The sequence below is a fragment of the Equus asinus genome, chromosome 1, assembly GCF_041296235.1.
Source record: "Equus asinus isolate D_3611 breed Donkey chromosome 1, EquAss-T2T_v2, whole genome shotgun sequence".
In the NCBI taxonomy this organism is placed as follows: Eukaryota; Metazoa; Chordata; class Mammalia; order Perissodactyla; family Equidae; genus Equus; species Equus asinus.
In genome coordinates this window covers 141420145-141441321 of record NC_091790.1, presented here as the reverse complement: position 1 = coordinate 141441321, position 21177 = coordinate 141420145, and the positions used below count along the sequence as shown (strand labels likewise).

Here is a 21177-nt window from a genome sequence, read left to right as displayed (position 1 = left end):
TGAACATTTTCTGAAAGAGGAGAAAAAAGCATTTACTGGATGCTTCTTAAGTGCTGTCAGACAAGGGGAATACAAGTAATTTTAGATGTTATCTTGAAAAACAGAAACAGGAAAGATGACCTTAGGGACATAATTCTAGAGCAGGTCAGTTTTAACTTATGGAATAATTCCTTTGATGGGACAATAACTCTACACCGTAATTTCACCACCAAGAGGTTTTTAAAGGATAACAACAAGCATCCTAGAACCATACGGGAAGAATCTTTTCATAGAGAAACAGATTCAGGCTCAAAGCAGTGATTTTTCAAGATATGGAGGGCTAAAAGAAGTATATCCAACAAATCTATTTTCACAATATAAGCCACAAAAAGAAAAGCGCCATGAAATCTGGGCTGATTGGGCCATCTAGAATACAGACGGTTAAAGTATGGTAAAGGCAAAGGTCAAAAAAGGTTAAAAAAGACAGCCCTAGAGATAAATGCAAATAGAGTTAAAAAGTATGTAGAAAGGAATAAGAAGATGTCAAAAAGAGTCTTTTTCAAAAGTCTGCCTAGGGTCAGCCCTAGACCCTGAAAAGACAATACTTTTTTTCCTCTCCTGTGACTAAGAGCTGCTCAGTCCTAAGACCCAAAGTTTAGAAATACTAATATTTATGAGTTAAATCAGAGTATGAGTTAAGTAGGCTTATATGCATTGGGCTTGGGAAACTCTATCCACATAATACACATTGTTCCTGTGGGAAAATATAGTTTAAGTTCCAAGTAACCAATTTATGGACTCTTGGAATACAACTCTTGGTAGTTGGCCTGAGTAGAATGGTTCAGTTGACTTCATGATTAGAATAATCAATGTTTCCACCACAGTATCCTGCAAAATTGCAAAATTTTATACAACTGCCTAAGTGAATTGTGCCAAAGATCAACTATAAGAGGCAGACTGAAGTCTAGATCTTGTAGCTTGCCCAGAACTAGTTTGGCTACCATCAAGGAACACTGGCAGAGCTGTTAAAACAACTAATATTTTGACGCTGTCATCTGTATTATATAAATGACTGTTTTTCTCCCGAGCAATGTAGAAGAATTTGGGCTAATTCTTAGGGTGTATTCTGAGGATGTCAAGATGAGACCTCTCATTCTGGATCCCTGAATTCTCCAAACAGATGATAATGTAGGAATGGTGGCTGTTCTTGGCTTAGTTAGCATGGCACCTTTACACATGTGACCAAGCTGTCTTCAGTCTTTAGGTCACCGGGAAAACCTGGCAAAAAAACCTAAGAAAACTCCTAAATCTGAAAATAGTCTCTTAATGGCTGGACCTTTCTCAATAGTCAGAGTGTTTTTGTCCTGGCATCGCAATTAAAATAGCCAAAGAAAAAACCAATACCCTAATCAAGTAAAACTATTTTATAGGTCTCAAATTATACATGATTCATGGAGAACAGTAATGTCAGGAACAGGCAGAAATAATGTTAGCAAAGTCAGGAAAAGGATAAGTATATAACAGATGAGTACTAGAAAAATCATCAGCTTACCAGCACATCTCTCGTTAGAGCATATATTCCTATGGCTATCTCTCCTGTCTCTCCTCCTGTGCATGCCCATCCAGGTGCCTAAGGACATCTGAACTAGCTATTCTACTACAGAACAAATTTCTCTATAGCAACTGCAGAATAGGTAGGTTCTCTAAATTGATCCTAGTTGACTACAAAATTAAGTAGCAATTCTGTTTTCATAGTCAATGATGCAAACCTGTTAGAAATCTACAGCTTCTGTTTTTTTCTTTACTAGAAATAAATATAAAGAGACAAAAGATCAATTTATGTTTTATTGTGGAAAAATGCAAATTATAAGATAGAATTAGTATTTTAAAAAAACAGAATTTGGACTGTACATAGAGGAGTAATGAGTCAGAGACTATTCTATATTTTGAATGACTTAACATATGTAAGTTTCAGAAACTGCAAAACTGACAACTCCCTGCTTTGTACCTTTAGTATTCTGAACATATTTGTCTAATAGCGTGTTATTTTACATAACTATTACTCCCTATGACTATAAATTCCTTAAAAACAGGTATCACATCTCAGTCTTCTCTTTCTCCATTCTCTAGTAGAGTAGCTGACGTACAGTTGATGCTCAACAAATGTATCTTAAATAAACCAGAAGTATAAACTCACTTGAAATATGTCAATCTCCACTCCCAATCGTAAAATATATACATGTGTATACTGTGTGTGTGCATATATACATAAAATATATACATAGGTGTATACACATATATATACATATATAAAAGAGATAGATGCTATTTTAATTTTCTCTTCACAAAGATGGCAGCTGATTTGTTTGAGAACTAAAAACTTCACACTGTAATAGAAGGTCACACATTTTTTTAGGGAATAGTAACTTCAACATCATCTTAATCACAAAGTAATGCCTCAAAGCTAAATATAGTAGATATGTTAAGAAACGCGTGTCATGAAGTTTTAATTTCCAAACTGAGGTAGTCTTAAATAATGTAGAAAACAGAAAAATGTCTTAAGTAATTCTGAGATCTCCATAATTTCTAAAGAGATTTAAAAAAAAAATCACTATTAGCCACATCTCACACTTTTTATTGACGGTTCACTATATACCAAGAGTTGTGTCAAGCACTTTGCTGTAATTTCTCATTTAACCCCAATGGTATGAGGTAGGTATTATCACCCTATTTTACTAAAAAATATTTTTTAACCATCAGAAAAAAACTGTTGACCTAAGAGAAAGTCTGGACCAATTTTCTCATTTTACATTAAAAAGAAAACAAAAAAAACCCAAGAGGAACAGAAGAAAAAGAAGACATTTATGTTATGCAGGCAGATGTCTGGTACGGAAGAATAAAAAGGCATAGAAGAAAATATACAAAAATGGCAAAGCCTTAGAAATGGTCAGAATTCAGACAATTGCACTACCTGGAAGAGATCTCCACGCCCATGTTCACTGCAGTATTATTCACAATAGCCAAGACATGGAAATAACCTAAATGTCCACTGACAGATGAATGGACAAAGAAAATGTGGTACACTCATACAAAGGAATATTATTCAGCCATAAAAAGAAGGAAATCCTGCTATTTGCCACAACATGAGTGGATCTTGAGGGCATTACATAAAGTGAAATAAGCCAGACACATAAAAACACTCTATGATCTCACTTCTATGTGGAATCTTAAAAACACCAAACTCCTAGAAACAGAGAGTAGGATGGTGGTTGCCAGGGTCTGAGGAAATAGGGAGACATTGGTCAAGGGTAGAAACTTTGTTATAAGACGAATGAGCTCTGGGGATCTTACAGCATGGTGACTATAGTTAATACTGTATCCCATACTTGAAAGTTGCTATGAGAGTAGAGCTTTAACGTTCTCACCATAACAATAACAACAACAATAACAACAACAACAACAAAATGGTAACTACGTGAGGTGAAGGACGAGTTAGCTAATCTTATTGTGGTAAACATTTCACAATAAATACATTGTATTAAATTACCATATTGTACACCTTAAACTTATATAATGTTATATATCAATTATATCTTAACAAAGCTGGAAAAAAAAAAAGAATTCAGATTACTGCATAATTAGCAGAAATTAGGCCAGAGAGGAAGTTTTGGCTAAGTTGCAGAGGAAAAGTAAATAGTTTGTATTTTTCCTGAAGGCACTGAGAAGCTAACGAGTAATAATAATGATGATGATTTTATAGCACCAGCTACCATTTACTGAATCCTTGGGGAATTAATACAAGTTTTATGTTCCAAACTTTACAGGACAGAAATGCATTCCTGTGTGTGAAATTCAGTGTTGCTCTTAACTTTGGTGTTCTAAAGTCTCCTGCAAAAGACCTTGCAGGAGAGTGACATGAATATACACCTTCTTATAATAAAACAGAATACAAACCTTTGGGAAAAAGAGGTATTAAAGAACATACTGTTTGAATCTTAGGACTTGAGTGAGTTCCTCCTCTGAACTGCACAAACCACATATTTATCTGCCTCATCGAATATAGTCACTTAGAGGCCCTGAAGGCGATCTCACAACCAGTTAACCAAAATAGAACTCATCTATCATCTTCCTAATATATTTCCTTTTTGGTTCAGCTTCTCTCAAAAATCCACAGTATTAAACTTAGAAAGAAGAAAACAAAACTCCAGAATTAATTGCCTAGCCTTACTATCATTGTTCTTTTTACTTCTCACTTTAACCCAATTACAAGTGCTAATAAGTAGCAAAAGTGGTCATTTTGAACTACACTTATCCTTTCCACTGGTATAACAAAGAATACGGGTTTTGTAATCAATCAGACAGACCTGTTTCGCCATTTACTACCTATGAAGCCTAAAACAAGCTACTATTATTTAATGTTTCCATTTACCTTCAAAACAAATATTCCTACTAGAAGCAAGGTGTTTTCCTGTTAACAACTGTGAAACATCCATAGTCACAATGTTGTGAGGCAGTGATTAAAGGTGTTTGCTCCGGTAGGATGCCCAGTGAAATGAAAGTTCCCTAGCCTGACATCTACAAAATGGAGACTTTCCACGTGAAGCAAAGGGATGCCCAAGGACTGCCTTCAATGCATCCTTAACGGAGGAAGGGAGTTCAAAAGGCTTTTAATAATGAAAGGGTGAAAAGAAAGGGAAGAACTGGTGAGATCCACCCATAAAAATAAAAGTAGAGGACAAAGTTTAAAGCAGCTTCCATTTAACATTTGCAGAGTGTTAGGCATAATGATGAGTGAAAGAAGCTAGACACAAAAGACTACACAATACGCCACTCCATTTCCATGAAATCCAGTAACAGGGAAAAACTAGATTATGATGACAGAAGTCAGAACAGTGGTTACTTCCAGGTGGAGAGGGGAAGGGGACCGAGGGAGCCTTCTGGGATGCTAAAATAGTTCTCTATCTCCATCTAGGTAGTGATTTCATGAGTGTATACATATGTAAAAAATCCACTCGGCTGAGCACTTAAAATCTGGGCATTTTACACGTAATAATATCTCAAAATAAAACAAATTAAGAGGAGGGGTTGGCCCCGTGGCCGAGTGGTTAAGTTCGCGCGCTCCGCTGCAGGCGGCCCAGTGTTTCGTTGGTTCGAATCCTGGGCGCGGACATGGCACTGCTCATCAAACCACGCTGAGGCAGCGTCCCACATACCACAACTAGAAGAACCCACAACGAAGAATATACAACTATGTCCCGGGGGCTTTGGGGAGAAAAAGGAAAAAATAAAATCTTTAAAAAAAAAAAAAAAAAAAAAACAAATTAAGAGGAGTAGTGGTCAAATTAGGAAAAAGACCATAAAAATCCTATAAGATTCTGTAAACTTTAATTTTTCTGTTTTTAAATTTTTATTGCCTATGATCCAATTTTCTACGCTGAGAAGTAGTAAATGTTCACTGTTTCTTTGAAAGTAGCTAGGAAGGTGGAAGTTGGGCAATCTTTGTTGCCTTCCACGTCTAGGTCTGAGGGGCCCAGAAACTGAAAGGAGAGAGTGAACAGTGGTAGGCAAGTCCTGACATGGGGGCAGGAGAACATGCGGAGACAGTTTGTGCCTGGCAGGTAACAAGAAATCCCAGAGGTTCTTCCCTTTTATTGGTGTTAGTTAATAATTCATCTATATACTATAATATAATCCCTGATCTCCTGTAGGTACTTATTAAGCTTTATCTACTTGGTTAAAAATATACTCATTCTTCCAACAGAATTTTTAGAAATTATTTCCTCCTAAATCAATCTGATTACAAAATCTAACTTCAGGCATGAGAAATATAAACTCTACCATAACCATCACTAGCTCTGGACAATACCAAGGAAAAACCTGTGTGTTATATGTGAAGCTGTACACATTCCATTTTATAGCTTTCATTAGCTGTTAGAACCAGGCGCTGTGCTTCTCTGACACATTTATGGAAGATGTTTGTGAGAGTCACAAAGAAGGGGGTACGTGAAAACCAATGAACAAACAAACCTAGATTAATCAATTATTTACAATCCCACCATTCAACAAAAGAAAAAAAGTGATGTAATGGTCTAAGACAGAAAGTACAATGAGCAAGGCCCTGAACAAACCCTCTGTCTAAGTGGATGATTTCATTCTCACCTTTATCACGATCATAGAGCAAATCTTCTGTTGAGCAAGGACTACCATCTTGGGATTCCGGGGGACAAAATGGGGACACACAGGGTGAATGACTGCTGCAGCTACTGCTGCGTTCCTGGACAGAGGGGGTCTGAGTGTCAATGCTGCGAGTGCTACTGCTCCGGTAGTGAGCAGGGAGTGGGGCTCTTCGACCATCTGGTATATCCAAAGGCTGTAAAAGGACAACCATCAAACATGTAAAGGACAAAGCAAATACTCAATTCACATAGAAAGCACATGGCATTTCCTTTGATTTCATATTCCACTGCTATCATCACCATAACTGATTCTTTAGAGAATAGAGATACCTATCTTGTGTCTTAAGTTAATTTCTATGTTACCTTTATTAACAAAAAATTTCTTTCAAATTCCAGAGTAGTTAGGTTTAAAAATACTAAGGATAAATTGTCTTAAAAATTCCATAGCTCTCTGTACGTATCTGTAGGTTAACACTTCCCCTAATACTCCTCAAGCACAGGAGCTTCTTTTAACACTGTATCCGTAATGCGGCACTGGGTCTGGCACATAACAGACATTCAGTAAACATTTGCTGAATGAATTAATTGAACTGTTCAAGAAATCACTTTGACTTGCTAGCAAAAAAAGTGAAATCTCAAATTCACAGGTACGAATTTTTGTTTCTTCATTCTTTCTTATTTTAATTTGTTAGAGGCCAGGAACAGAATCATGTTTTCTGTTTCCTTTGCAAATACCCAGAATTTCTAATAAAGAGGTTTATTCTGTTAGTACTCAATAGAGGATATAAACATAACTCAGAACAATTCTACCAATTTGGCATTCACCTGAGTAGGACTACTCATAATTTTGCTTAGTTCTATGCATTGTTCTGAGTGGCAAAAATAAGAAATAGAAATGAAACTATAATCATAGAATCATATAGTTTGAACCTGAGAAGACCTTAGAGCTCATTAGTCCAACATCTTTACAAATAGAGAACATATAGATTAGAGCTCCCGGTGATATGGATAATCAGAGCTTCTGCTGCAATAGACTCTTTCTATTCTGCTTCTGCTGTGAAAATAGATTTTACTCCATTTTCCTCATCTGTGTGCTAAAAGTCAACATATAAAATTCTCTATATTAATCATTTAAAACATTTTTGTTATTATACAGACAAGATTGCAATGCTTGGAAAAAGAATCAATATACTCAGTGTGTTTACCACTTATTTTCACTATTTACTGCTCTTACTCTGAACTTCGTCATTTCAGAGTTTTTAGAAACACTTTCAGAGGGAAAATGGAGTTAAGATGAAATTAGGCAAGATTCAAAATGCCTCAATTTTTTCTATAACAAGTGAAGGTGGAAATTTTTAACTACTGAAATAAAAAACTTCGTACCTATGCAATTCTGTTAAACCAAAACTATAACATCTTCACAATCTGACAATGACTACTACCCTATAAATAGGATATTCAATTATGTAAACATTAGCTCATTTCATAAACAAATAAAAAAAGTAATACTTTCCAAATTTAGGAAAGAACTATTTCCAAAGGAATATTAATTGGTTAACCAATAGGAAAATATTACTTCTATTATTTAAAATTTTTTTATTTTAACTAAATTTAAATTTTAATTACAACTCTGCACTAAATCTTGGACCAAACAAAGAAAAAATCATTGGCGCAGCTTTCTTTTTGGACAAAACTGAATGATGGTATAAGATGTACGAGGTCCTCAGGGCAACACATAAAGAAAGATCACTTTGAAAAACACATTTGAGGGCTTCATGACAGAGGTATTTCTTAAAACTTAGATATTTAAGTCAAGAAAAACTTTCATAAAAGTGTCAATATTGGTAATCAGTAAAAGAATAATGTATCAACGCGTAGCTAAAAAAAGTTGAAGAGTTTTAGCTTTCATTCATGTACTACTTGAAAAACACAATCTTTCTGTATTCCCATTTCTTAATCTGTAACTGGATAATATGTATCAATTTCCCTAACCAACTTTTCTTTTCAGGGGGAGTAAGGTTAGAAAAATTAAAATAACAAAATGGATTTTAGAAATTTACATACTTAAACAAAATAACATGAGAAATATAAAGGTTTAGAACATCGATATACTTAACAAGAAAATTTTCTTCTTTTAGCTTCTGGCAGATTCACTAATGGTGACATTTTGATTTATTAAAACTTTGAGGCACAGAATCATAAATATAAAAATTCTAAGAATTAATTTTAGTTATAAGTGTGCAGGTTACTCCAGAATAATTCTGAAACGGCTACTATGAAATTCGAATATGACTTACTTAAAAGCAGAACTATGTTATAGGTTTTATATTTTGGTGCTTTGAAGTTCTTAAGGAATCAGCAAATATGTGACTATCTTATCCTCAAAAATTTAGACTTCTAACTAGAAATTAGAATTAATTTCACTTCCTTACACTAACTGTTCTTAAACACTACTTAACGTACAAAGGAAACATTTTAATGGTAACAGCTAAGAGATGGCATTATTTCCAGAGGGTTCTTTTATGGCATAACAAATACAAAATAAAAGTTTAACATGAAATGTCTAGGAAGAGTAAAAATGGCACAACCTTTGGGAGGGTAATTTTAGCAATATTCATCAAAATTGAAAATGCACAAATGCTTTGACCCAGCAATTTTACTGCCAGGAACTGCAAGAGCACACAATGTTTTCTAAAGCACTGCTTATGATAACAAAAACTGAAAACAATCTAAACACTCATCAATAGGGAACTTCTAAATTACGGTCCATTTATACAATGATGCAGTATATATCAACACACACACACACATATCAGCAAGGGTATACAGGAAACCATGAATAATGCTCATATCTGCTAAGCAATACTGAGAGAAGACACTTTTTAAAAAAATTTTCTAAATATAAAATTGAATTGTTTGGATTTTGAGATAACTCTAAATAAGTTTTAAACTACACAATATTTGAAGGAATCAGATACACACTTGACATAAATTAAATAATTTTATTTCCAAAAACACATCAAGAACTAATTAAGCCAAAGGCTACTTCATGATTTATTTTGTTGAGTATACCTTTAAAATGTAGTCAAATATAGGTTCCAATGCAGTATTGTCCCGATTTTTTTTCTGAGAGAGAGGTAATTTATAAAGTAGTTTTGATTAATTCAAAATAGATCAAAGCCCTAAATATAAGAGAAAGCTAAAACTATAAAACTATTAGAAGAGAACACAAGAATAAATCATTGTGACCTCAGATTAAGCAATGGTTTCTTAGATATGATACCAAAAGTACAAATAACAAAAGAGAAAAACGTAAATCAGACTTCATCAAAATTAAAAATGTTGTGCTTCAAAGGACATCATCAAGAAAGTGAAAAGTGAACAGACAATTCACAGAAGGGGATTTATTTTCAAATTATGTATCTAATAAGGGACTTTTAGTGAGAAAATAAAGAACTTTATAAAGAACTTTTAAAATTCAATAAGAAAAGACAAATAACCCAATTTTAAAATGGGGCACAGGATCTAAATAGACAATTTTCCAAGGAAAACTGGAATATCCATACAAATGGCCATTAGCACATGGAAAGATGTCTAACATCATTAGCCATCAGGAAAGGCACATCAATGCCAGGAGGAGATACCACTTTATTCCCACAAGGATGGCTATAATAAAAAACAGATAACTACAAGTGCTGATGAAGACGAAGAAATTGGAACCGTCACACATCGCTAGTGGGAAGGCAAAATGGTGCAGCTACTTTGGAAAACAAGTTTGGCAGTTTCTCACAAGGTTAAACAAAGAGTTACCACACCAGCAATTCCACTTCTAGGTATATAACCAGGAAAAATGAAAACATTATGTTCACATGAAAACTTGTATATAAATTTCGTAGTAGCATTATTCATATTGGCTGAAGAGTAGAAACAATACAAATGTTTATCAACTGATGACTGCATAAACAACATTCTTACAATTGGGTATCATGTGGCAATAAAAAAAAATAAAGTACTGATGCATGTTACAACATACGTGAACCTTAAAACATTATGCTAAGTGAAAAAAGCCAATTACAAAAGGCCACATATTGCACGATTCCACTTATATGAAATGTCTAGAATGGACAAATCCATAGACAGAAAGTAGATTAGTACTGCCTAGGGTTGGGGGCATTGGAGGAAAGTCAGCGATGACTACTAAAGGTATGGAGTTTCTTCTTGGGGTGACGAAAATGCTGTAAAATTGACTGTGGTGATCGTTGCACAACTCTGTGAAAATGCTAAAAACCACTGAACTGTACACTTTAAATGGGTAAATAGTATAGTATGTGAATTATATCTAATAAAACTGTTACCAAAAGAGGACTTTTGAGATAGTTCACAATAGTGAAGAAAAAAAGGATTCAGACATCCCATGTAATCTTACCTTGGATACTTCCTCCTTCCCATTATTTTCTTTAATGAATACCTTTTCTAATTCAGGACTTATTCCTTCTACATTGCAGGGCACACGTGAAACAGATGATTTTGGCACTGATATATTTGACAGTGGCATAGGGACCGATCTTGAACCAGTAGCCTACGAAACAGAAGATAAGGTGGTGTCAAATTATTTGTGGTCAAAGAAATCAAGAATTAAAGAGCATGGTAAACCTGAAAATAGAAACTCAATGAGCAGAGTTACTTTGACATTTCAAATACAGTATCAACTCAGATACACATACTGAAATTTAGGTCCTAAAGTAAGGAAGTAAGGTAAAAATTACATAGTCAAAAGAATCCTTTATGTAAGTGTAAAGGTATAACTGTATAATGTATACACTTTTTCAGTAGAATGGCAGAAAGAATCTTCTGCACTGTTTAAATTTTTTTCTCTTTCTGGTTTTTACTGAAAAAGCATAGTTGAAATCATGTAAGTCTATCATGTGACTTCAGTATACAGTTCTGTGTATATGTGCGTATGTGTGTGTATTTAAAAGATTTATTTCTTGCACTGACAATTACCTTCCAGTATTTTTCATTTCCGTTTTGTCAATCACTTAAGAAAACCTTTTGGATTACTAAGTAATGCGGCAACAATACCATGTTAAGTTCAACAACAGTGACTTAACAAACTTTAAGGTTGTTTTCAAAAGTCCTTTGGAGGAGTTCTTAAAAATTAACTACCTCTCATAGTTGTCGTGGTGGGTACCAAAAAGTGTAAGACAAGCCTTTTGATTCTCAAGGAACTTACACAACAGAAAGAAAATAAGAAAAATACAGATGAACAAGGCAAAAAATAACAACAGTATACAATCTATCTTATTCTGAATGATTAAAGTTGATATATATGATTCATAATGAGGTGTATTGCTAATCACTGATGAACACATGAATAATATTTCCCATACTCAGTGCTCTGTTCCTGCCATCTGTGAACTGCTGTCTGCTACTGTACTTTGTCTCTTACTGATGCACCAGTTTTGTTCATATTAAAGTTGTAACTCTTTGTCATACATTTGCTGTTTACTTTAGTATCAAATACCTTTCTTTAAGTACTTTTATGGTTTTTCATAAACACTTAACCTATCCATGTTTTATTTTTGTGTATGGTCTGAGTTAGTATTTTTTCATGCACATAATAATCAAACTGCCTTAACATTTCTTTACGGATTCTCTGTTTGATTTTCTTGAACTGCTAGCTGATAATCCCTATATTGAGCTCCACTTTAATTGCTATAATTTTATAGTATATTTTGGTATCTTGGGGGGAAAGCCTTTCCAAATTTTCTTCTCTATTAATTGGCATTAATTTTCCATATGACCTTTGAAAACAACTTTTCAAATAATAAAACAATTCCTTTTAAATTTCCATTGAACTCAATTTGTACACTAATTTTGGGTAAAATACTATTTGAAAAATACCTAGTCTTCCCATGCATGAATACGTTAAGACTGCCCATTTACATCTCTATTTTATATTGCATATCCTCAACAAAGTCTTATAGCTTGCAAATTTAAGTTTAATTTAGGCATTTAATAGTTTTCATTATATATACTAACATGTTATTGCTAGCTGTGACATAAGAAGAAATATATATCTGGTTTGTGCCCCTGGCTCCTGACACAAAGTTCCTAAAATTCCTGTAATTTCCTGAGTGATAGGGGTGCTAGGAGCATCTCTTGTTGCAATATTTGGTTTTGACCCTGGTTTCTGACACAGAGCTCTTAAATCCCTTGGAATTTCCTGGGGGATAGGAGCAATAGTCTTTTGTTCTAATGAAGCAACTCTTGGTGGGTTCCTGGATAGCTTCAGGATGGGGGTTAAGTCACCAGAAAGAACAAAGCATGATTAGAAGATTGGAACTTTCAGTCTCATTCCCCATTCTCTGGGTAGGGAAGTGGGACTGGAGATTGAGTTAATAAGCGGTCATGCCTATGTGATGAAGCCTCCATAAAAATCCCTAAACGATGGGTTCAGAGAGCTTCCAGGCTGGTGAACACATATCCACATGACAGACGGTGGCACACTGCAACTCCAAGGGGACAGAAGCTCCTGCACTCAGGACCTTTCCAGACCTTGCCCAATGTAACTCTTCATCTGGCTGTTCATCTGTATCCTTTACTATATACTTTATAATAAACTGGTAAATGTTAAGTGTTTCTCTGAGTTCTGTGAGCTGTTAAGCAAATTACTGAACTTGAAGAAGAGGTTGTAAGAATCTTCTCCTTATAGCCAGTTAGTCAGAAGTACAGACGACAACCTGGGACTTGCAACTGATGTCTGCAGGGGCGGGGGTGGGGCAGTCTTGTGGGGCTGAGCCCTTAAGCCGTGGGGTCTGTGCTAACTCCAGGTAGTTAGTGTTATAACTGAATTGTAGGATACACAGTTGGTGTCTGGAGAGTTGGTGATACGACAGGGGTGAGGAAAAAACCCAGAGATTTGGTGTCAGAAGTGTTTTAAGGAGAGGGCACAGTAGTTTACCTTTACTAGCATAAGAGAAAACTACTGATTTTTATGTGTCTATATTTTATCTAATCATCTCATTAAGTTCTCAGTTTTTTCTCATTATAAAAAATTATAATCATAAACATAATTACACAGGATAGTATAATGAACCCTCAGGCGCACATCATCCAGCTTCAAAAATTAGCAACATTTGCCAATCCTGTTTCATCTAAACATCCATTTTTTTCCCTCTCCTTGGAGTATTTTAAAGCACATTCTAGACTTCATATTTCACCTACAAATATTTCAGTATATATATAGCAAAAGATAATTATTTTTATGCATAACCAAAATGCCAAAATATTAAACGTAAATTGGCAACAAGTGTAAGTCAGCAAGTCAACAGATCTATTATAAATGCATTGGACTCTTACAGGAAAGACGCTTGAAATAGAGTAATAATATATTAATTCTATCAGATTACAAAAAAAAAAGGAAGGCATATATGAATTTTCACTTGAAATGTCTGAGGCTTGTTTTCCAACTGCAAGTTTGTTTTACAGTTTTGATGAGGTATAATTGGCTTACAATAAAATCCTCTCATTTTAAGTATGCAGCTCATTGAGCTTTACAAATATATAGTCATCCAATTATCAGTATAATCATATTTTAGAAGCTTCCATTATTCCCCAAAAATTCCACAGGGCCTCTCTACAGTCAATTCCTACCCATAATACTTTGTCTGTATAATTTTGCCTTTTCAAGAATTTAATATAACGAATAATACATATGTAGTCTTTTGCTCCTGACTTCTTTCACCTAATATGATGTTTTTGAGACTCAACCATGTTCTAAGTATCAGTAGTCTCTTCCTTTTTACTGCTGAATAGTATTACATTGAATGGATGTATGAAATGTTGTTTATCCACTCACCAATTGATATATATTTGTTTGTTTCCATTTTTTGACTCTTACAAATAATGTCTCCATGAACCTTGAGGTACAAGTCTTTGTGTGGACATTCGTTTTTATTTTTTTCGATACCAAAGAGTAGAATTTCTGGGCTGTATGGTCAATGTATGTCTAACTTTTTAAGAAAATGCCAAACTGTTTTTCAAAGTGGCTATACCATTTTGTGTTTCCACCAGCAATGTGTGGCTGTTCTTTCTAGTTGTTCCACATCTTCATTAACACTTGGTACTGTCAGTATCTTCCATTTTAGCTATCCTATCATTAGTTTTAATAGTTTAGTTCATTCATTTTTATTTTCTAAATATACAACAATATCATATGCAAATAGTGATAATTATTCCTTTTTCTTATTACTCTGTCTAGAGCCTCTAAACTACTAGCAAATAATATCAGTAATTACAGACATCTATGACTTGATTTCTATTTTTTTTTAAAGATTTTTTAAATTTTTTTTCCCTTTTCTCCCTAAACTCCCCCAGTACATGGTTGTATAGTCTTCCTTGTGGGTCCTTCTAGTTGTGGCATGTGGGACGCTGCCTCAGCGTGGTTTGATGAGCAGTGCCATGTCCGCGCCCAGGATTCGAACCAATGAAACACTGGGCTGCCTGCAGGGGAGCGCGAGAACTGAACCTCTTGGCCACGGGGCCAGCCCCTTGATTTCTATTTTAACAGAAAGCTTTCCAATATTTCTTTGTTAGGATTTCACTACATTTTCAGTCGGTCACATTAGGAAGTGTCCTATTTTTAGTTACATAAGTCTTATTACATATGGATACTGAGAGGTTTGTTTGGTTTTTTTACTGAGGAAGACTTGCCCTGCTCTAGCATCTGTGCCAATCTTTCTCTATTTTTTGTCCAGGCTGCTGAAGTGGAGCATGCTGAACTCAACCACCAGGCCACGGGGCCAGCTCCATGGATATTGAGTATTTATTAAGTGTTATTCAGCACCTACTCTGACCTTCAGATGCAATGAACTAAATGAATACATTTTTACAATTGTGAAACCTCAACTTGGATTTGTTTTGATACACTGCTTACGTTTCTTCTGCTATACTACTATATTTGATTTATGGAAGTTTACATAAACATTTATATGTGAATTTGGTCCACAACAGCATTTCTCAAATTTTGTCCCATGAGATATGTTTAATTCATGTTCCAGGAGGGGAAAAAAAACCAACAAAACTCTAATTCTCAATTTCTTCATATGTAAACTAGGGGTAAAATATTTAAAGAAATACAGAGATAGATAGGTGAAGGTACTATTGGGAAGATTAAATGAGATAATGCTCATAGTTGCTTAACAAGTGAATGAGCTAGGATTTCAGCCCAGGCCAGTATCAATCATCCCTGAGACCCCGACACTCTGTATGTCTCTTATTAAAAGCAGATTACACATAAGGCTGAAAAAACAAAAAACCCAAAAACCTTCTTACAACAATTTAATAAACAGTAGTAATTTAGTAGAGCTAGGGATTTACGTCATTAATTTTTTTAATCCTAAAACGATGGATTCTCCCTATATAATGAACCTTTAAAAGGAATTACTCAAATCTGGACAAGAACTTAGCCTACCTGAGTGTGATTGATTGCTATGTGGTTGCCATGGAGAGGTGACTGACGATCTTTCTCCTTACTGTGCCGACTACTCTGTTTACTACGTTGTAGTTGCTGCCTCAGTTTGGCAATCTGCTTTGGGGAAAGGAGAAGAGAAGCAAGAGAACAAAAATAAATACCAATTTTTAAGTACTTATTTCTTTAGTTTTTGGATATTAATAAGTGACTTTTTTCTCAAAGGTTTCAAGAAGACATAATATTTCACTAAAATAATTTATTCTTCCAAGTTTTTATAATTAAAACTACTGAAAATAAATATATGCTACAAATGCTTTACTTCTAGAATTTAAACAGTTTTCTTGGTAAATACATAGACTAAATTTCCCCAGATTATTTCAGATATTACCTTTGTAACACCAGAAAGATCTTCTTCTTTAAACACATTTTGTAACGTGAAAAACTAGTATTTCACATGCCTACTGATGAAAGTTAAACTCAATCTCTTAATATAGGGATCACACTAGTTCCCAAGTTCTTGTCTTATATGAACAAAATCAACCTAATTTATCAATTACTAAATACTTAAAAGTTGTAAATCCCATGGTGGTGAGGAAAATCAAGCATTTAGTATTAATAACTTATTAGTATTTAATATCTTACTATATATTATTCTTTATAGTAACACAGATTTTATTTTTCAGCTTTACTGAGATGTAATTGACATCCAACACTGTGTAAGTTAAAGGTGTACAACATGTTGATTTGATACATTTATATACTGCAAAATGATACCACCAAAGCATTAGCAAACACCTCCATCCCATCACATAATTAGTATTTTTTGAGGTGAGAACATTTGAGATTTACTCTCTTAGCAATTTTCAAGTATATAATACAGCATTATTACTGTAATCAAAATGCTGTACATGAGAACCCCAGAACTTATTCATCTCATAACTGGAAGTGTATACCCTTTCACCAACTCCCATTTCCTCCATCCTCCTGCCCTTGGCTAACCACCACTCTACTCTCTGTTTCTATGAGTCTGGCTTTTTTAGATTCCACATACAAGTGGTATCATACAGTATTTGTCTTTCTCTAACTTATTTCACTTAGCATAATGCCCTCAAGATGAATTATCACAAATGGCAGGATTTCCTTCCTTCTCATGGTCTCACGGTTGAATAATATTCCACTGTATATATATACATCACATCTTTATCTATTCATCCATTGAAAGACACCTGGTTATAGTCACACAACTTTTAAAAACAAATATAACTTAGGGTGTATTCTCCTAAATGGAATGGTAACACTTTCAGGTTTAAGAGAAAAGTCATTACTATAATACAGCTTGGAATTCATTAAACTACTAATATATTTTAGGTGATGTATAACCTGCTTAAACTGAGCTAGACTAGGAGTAAAGTATTCCTAAGCATTTTAAAGGGAATCATTAGCAATTTGGGGGAAGTTATTTAATATTGGTATTATTTTCCTTTTAGAAGAGATGACATCAATCACTTAACAGTTATTCCCTGAACAACTACAGTGAGCTCAGTTTATGTTACCTACTAGGCAAAGTGTAAACAGAAAGTAAAGTCCATAAAATATATTGAATTGCTCAAAGAGATAAAGCAAAAATACACTGTATTTTAATATGAGCTAAATACCTTGAATAGCTATGGCAATAAAAAGCGAAAGAGACAGTTGGTATTAAAGCCTATAAATGCTCAAGAGGAAAAGCATGTAAGTTACTAGGAAAATTTATTTTTACTTGTGGCAAATAGAAGAAAAACGGCATGAAAGGAAATAAAGCACCTAAACAAAGGATAATAGATATCCTTTCTTTTATATTAAGATCCTTAGATTCTTTTAGTTTCTTAAAGCTTTTTATAGCTTATGGACTTCTTATACAATATCCTTGCAAAGATATACAAATAAGATTATCTACGTTAATATTTGTGTTCCCAGCTCTCCATTGAAATGATATAATTTTCTTCTTGAGAACATTAATTTTCATAAGAAAAGAAATCAAAATTAGCAGGTAATCAATATAAATCAAGATCTATTATTCTCTATGATAAAAAATAAATAGGATTTCAAATTATACAATTCATTTAATTAGAGGTATAAAATTAAGTGTTTTCTGAATATTAATGATGTTTTAGTGGTGTTCCAAAACTGGCAAGAGCTTTATAGAAGAGACTCTAATCCCTAGAGATTAATCAAGGCAATTTGTACTTTTTCATTTTTAAAATAATCCTCAAAAATAATCTGAAAATTCATCAATCCTAATCACTCTATTTTTTTTTTTTTTGAGGAAGATTAGCCCTGAGCTAACATCTGCTGCCACTCCTCCTCTTTTTGCTGAGGAAGCCTGACCCTGAGCTAACATCCGTGCCCATCTTCCTCTACTTTATATGTGGGACGCCTACCACAGCATGGTGTGCCAAGCAGTGCCATGTCCATACCTGGGATCTGAACCGGTGAACCCCGGGCCGCCGAGAAGCAGAATGTGCGAACTTAAGCGCTACGCCACCGGGCCGGCCCCTAATCACTCTATTTTTAAAGGCCTTTGAGACATCAAAATAAGACAGAAAAGTTTTCGTTCTAAACAGCTTTAACAAACCCCTGAAAACAAAACAGATACGTCATGGTACACACTTTACTTTGCTTGGAATACCAACTTCAACTATGCAACCTTATAGTTTCCACACAATACTGTTCATCTTTGGAATATAACATAGTTAACGCTCTTGTTTACAATTCAGTAGAGATTAGGGTAAAAGGGAAGCCCATCTTCCTAAATATATATACTCAGAACATTAGAAATTTTAGTTACGGACTCTGTGAAATGAAAGCAAGAGACCATAAATCTTTCTTTGCTTCAGAATATAGGAGGCTCCTGTGTTATTTACACCACATTCAGAAGAGGGGCAGACCTACGTAACAACAACAAACACTCTGGCCTTCCAGCACTTTTACTTAGAATTCTCCTTCTCTTTTCTCTTTGATGCTCAAGAGTCCATGGCCATCTGAAGCCACCTCTTGTCCCTAACTTCAGTACCAATGAAGAGTAGACACGAAGGTGTCTCTGACATGAATGGGCAGAAGGAAATTATAATCCTGCCTCTTCCCACCCACACACACATCCCTCCCACCTCATCCATAGCTCTGAACTTCTGCCTAAGACAGCTTCTCTAAGCCCACATTCCACTGCATCACACAGATGCTCTTGGTCCTAACTTCAGTGGGCCTACCCACCCTTGTTACTATGATAAACTGCCCACAAAAGGAACACTAGGTTATACTTATTGAAATTTTTAAACTAAACTATAGATGAATCTTACTTTGTGTTTCTAAACATTCATTAGCCATGCTGTGGTCTTAAGAAAAAAATTAAGAATGGACCTTGAGGGTATTATGCTCAGTGAAATAAGTCAGACAAAGAAAGACAAATACTGTATCATCTCACTTAGATGTGGAATCTAAAAAACAGTCATACCATCAGAGCAGATCCATGGTTGCCAGGGCTGGGGTGGGGGGCAGGAAATGGGTGAAGGTGGTCAAAGGGTACAAACTTCCAGTTATAAGATGATGGGGATGTAATGTACAACACAGTGACTGTAGATGACAATACTGTATTGTATCTGAAAGTTTTAAGAGAATAGATTTTAAAAGTTCTCACTACACAAAAAAATTGTAACTGTGTGAGGTGATGGATGTAGTAAGGAAACTTACTGTGGTGATCACTTTGCCATATATACATATATCAAATCTTTACATTGTACTTCTTAAACTTACACAGTTATATGTCGATTATATCTCAATAAAGCTGAAAAAAAAATTAAGAGGGAAGGAGAAAGGAGCCTTCTTTAAACATGGAAGGGGTCCCAAGCACATGAGCTCCAATGTTTAAAAAAGTTGGAGAATAAGTGATCCTAGGTCACAGAGAAGAAATAATTGGAGAGAGAAGAATTAGCATAAATATTCACAAAGAAATGACTAACACATTTGTGGAGTTACAGAAAAATCAAGGACTGGCCGCACTTAAGATCTGAGAACTGGGAACTCATTTTATTACAAATTTTTGGAAACTTGATAATATCACCCTTGTTTATTTACTATTTTTATCTTGTTAGTTTCCTCCACTATTTTTAACATTCAAAAACAAAATAAAATAAAATAAAATAAAAGACTGGTTGAGTACTTTTGCCTCAGGTACTACAAGGGAAGGAAATATTTCTCAGAACGAATTCTATTCCATAGCAGGCCAGGGGAATGAGAAATCTGAACTTAAAAGGACTATGTGGTAGCAGTAGGGAGGGAAGCAGGACCCTGGGGCTTTTGGAACAGAAGGAAAAAATGAGAAGACAGCTAGCTTAAAACCAGGAAAAAGACACTCTGCCAGTTGTGTTTATGTGAATTACTTCATTCATTTTTCAATAAAAGCATGTGAGATAGGTATTATTATTATCCCCATTTTATAAGTGAGGCAACTGAGAGAGAAAGGTTAAAGAACTTGCTAAAAGTCACACAATTAAATGGTGAAACAAGTATTTGAATTTAGGCAGTGGAATTTCAGAGTCTGCTGTCTTAACCACTGTGCTATTGCCTAAAGAATCAAGCTAATACCACACAAAGAGATAAAGAAATCTTACAAAACGTGAAGACAGACATACACATGGGAATGAAAAATCTGACAATAACTAAAAAAAAACCCAAAACAATTGCTAAAGATATTGACCCAATAATTTTTTTTTGAAAATATAGCTTGAGAAGTCATAAATCTCAAGATGTTATTCCCTTTTGTCTGAAAAAAGGGAATACGCAGCAAACTTTAGTGCTTACAAAGATCAAGTGTCTCAAAAGAAAGGTTCTGCAGTCTAAAAACAAATTTGACATATTGCATTCCTTGACAGTGTTCAGAGGAATTTAAAATGCAATAGTACCTAATCTAACACTAAAAATAAAAATTCAAACTTCCTCTTCCATAAAAATGAATCATCAGTGTTGTTTTTCTGTTTTTCTTTAAAGCACCAATAGGCAAACCTTAATGAACTGACTGCTATTCATTCAGCCCCATGATATTCAAATGAACAAACGTAAGCATATGCATGTACAAACATGCATATATAATGAGCACACACATGGGCAAGCACATACACATGCATAGAGAGAGGTTACCTGCATGCACGTCAACCTCTACATGCCCAGAGACAGACGTGCTTGCCCACATGCAGACTCAAACAAACCTTCTAACCCAGGAACAGACAGAGATGTTCCCACACACAGACTCATCCCCACAGACACAGCTAGCGTTGTGACAATTTATATACACATAAAATAAGTTTTTAATATAGAAGTGTATTTATAACTATCAATAAGGCATATTTGTCAACAGAGACATGTTAACAAAACAATACCAGACTAATATTTTAAAAACACTTATTTCACAAACCCACTTGATCCCACAGATTTTAGCTATTTTACAAATGAGGAAACACTCTCCAAGCTAAAGTTATCTTTTCCAGTGTAACACAGCTAATAAATGGTAGACCC

The 21177-nt window shown here is 34.7% G+C and overlaps 1 protein-coding gene across 2 annotated transcripts in view; it reads right to left on the bottom strand.

The window, feature by feature from the left end:
- GLCCI1 (glucocorticoid induced 1) overlaps positions 1-21177 on the bottom strand; it is a 101831-nt gene that overhangs the window by 10968 nt on the left and 69686 nt on the right. Inside the window, exons 4-6 of one of the 2 annotated variants that reach the window (XM_044766721.2) lie at positions 15631-15747; positions 10582-10734; positions 6139-6349 (exon numbers count right to left, since the gene is read on the bottom strand). In XM_044766721.2, coding sequence (XP_044622656.1) covers positions 6139-6349; positions 10582-10734; positions 15631-15747 — 481 coding nt within the window. The remainder of the gene's footprint in view (positions 1-6138; positions 6350-10581; positions 10735-15630; positions 15748-21177) is intronic. The other variant, XM_044766722.2, reaches the window with a different exon arrangement.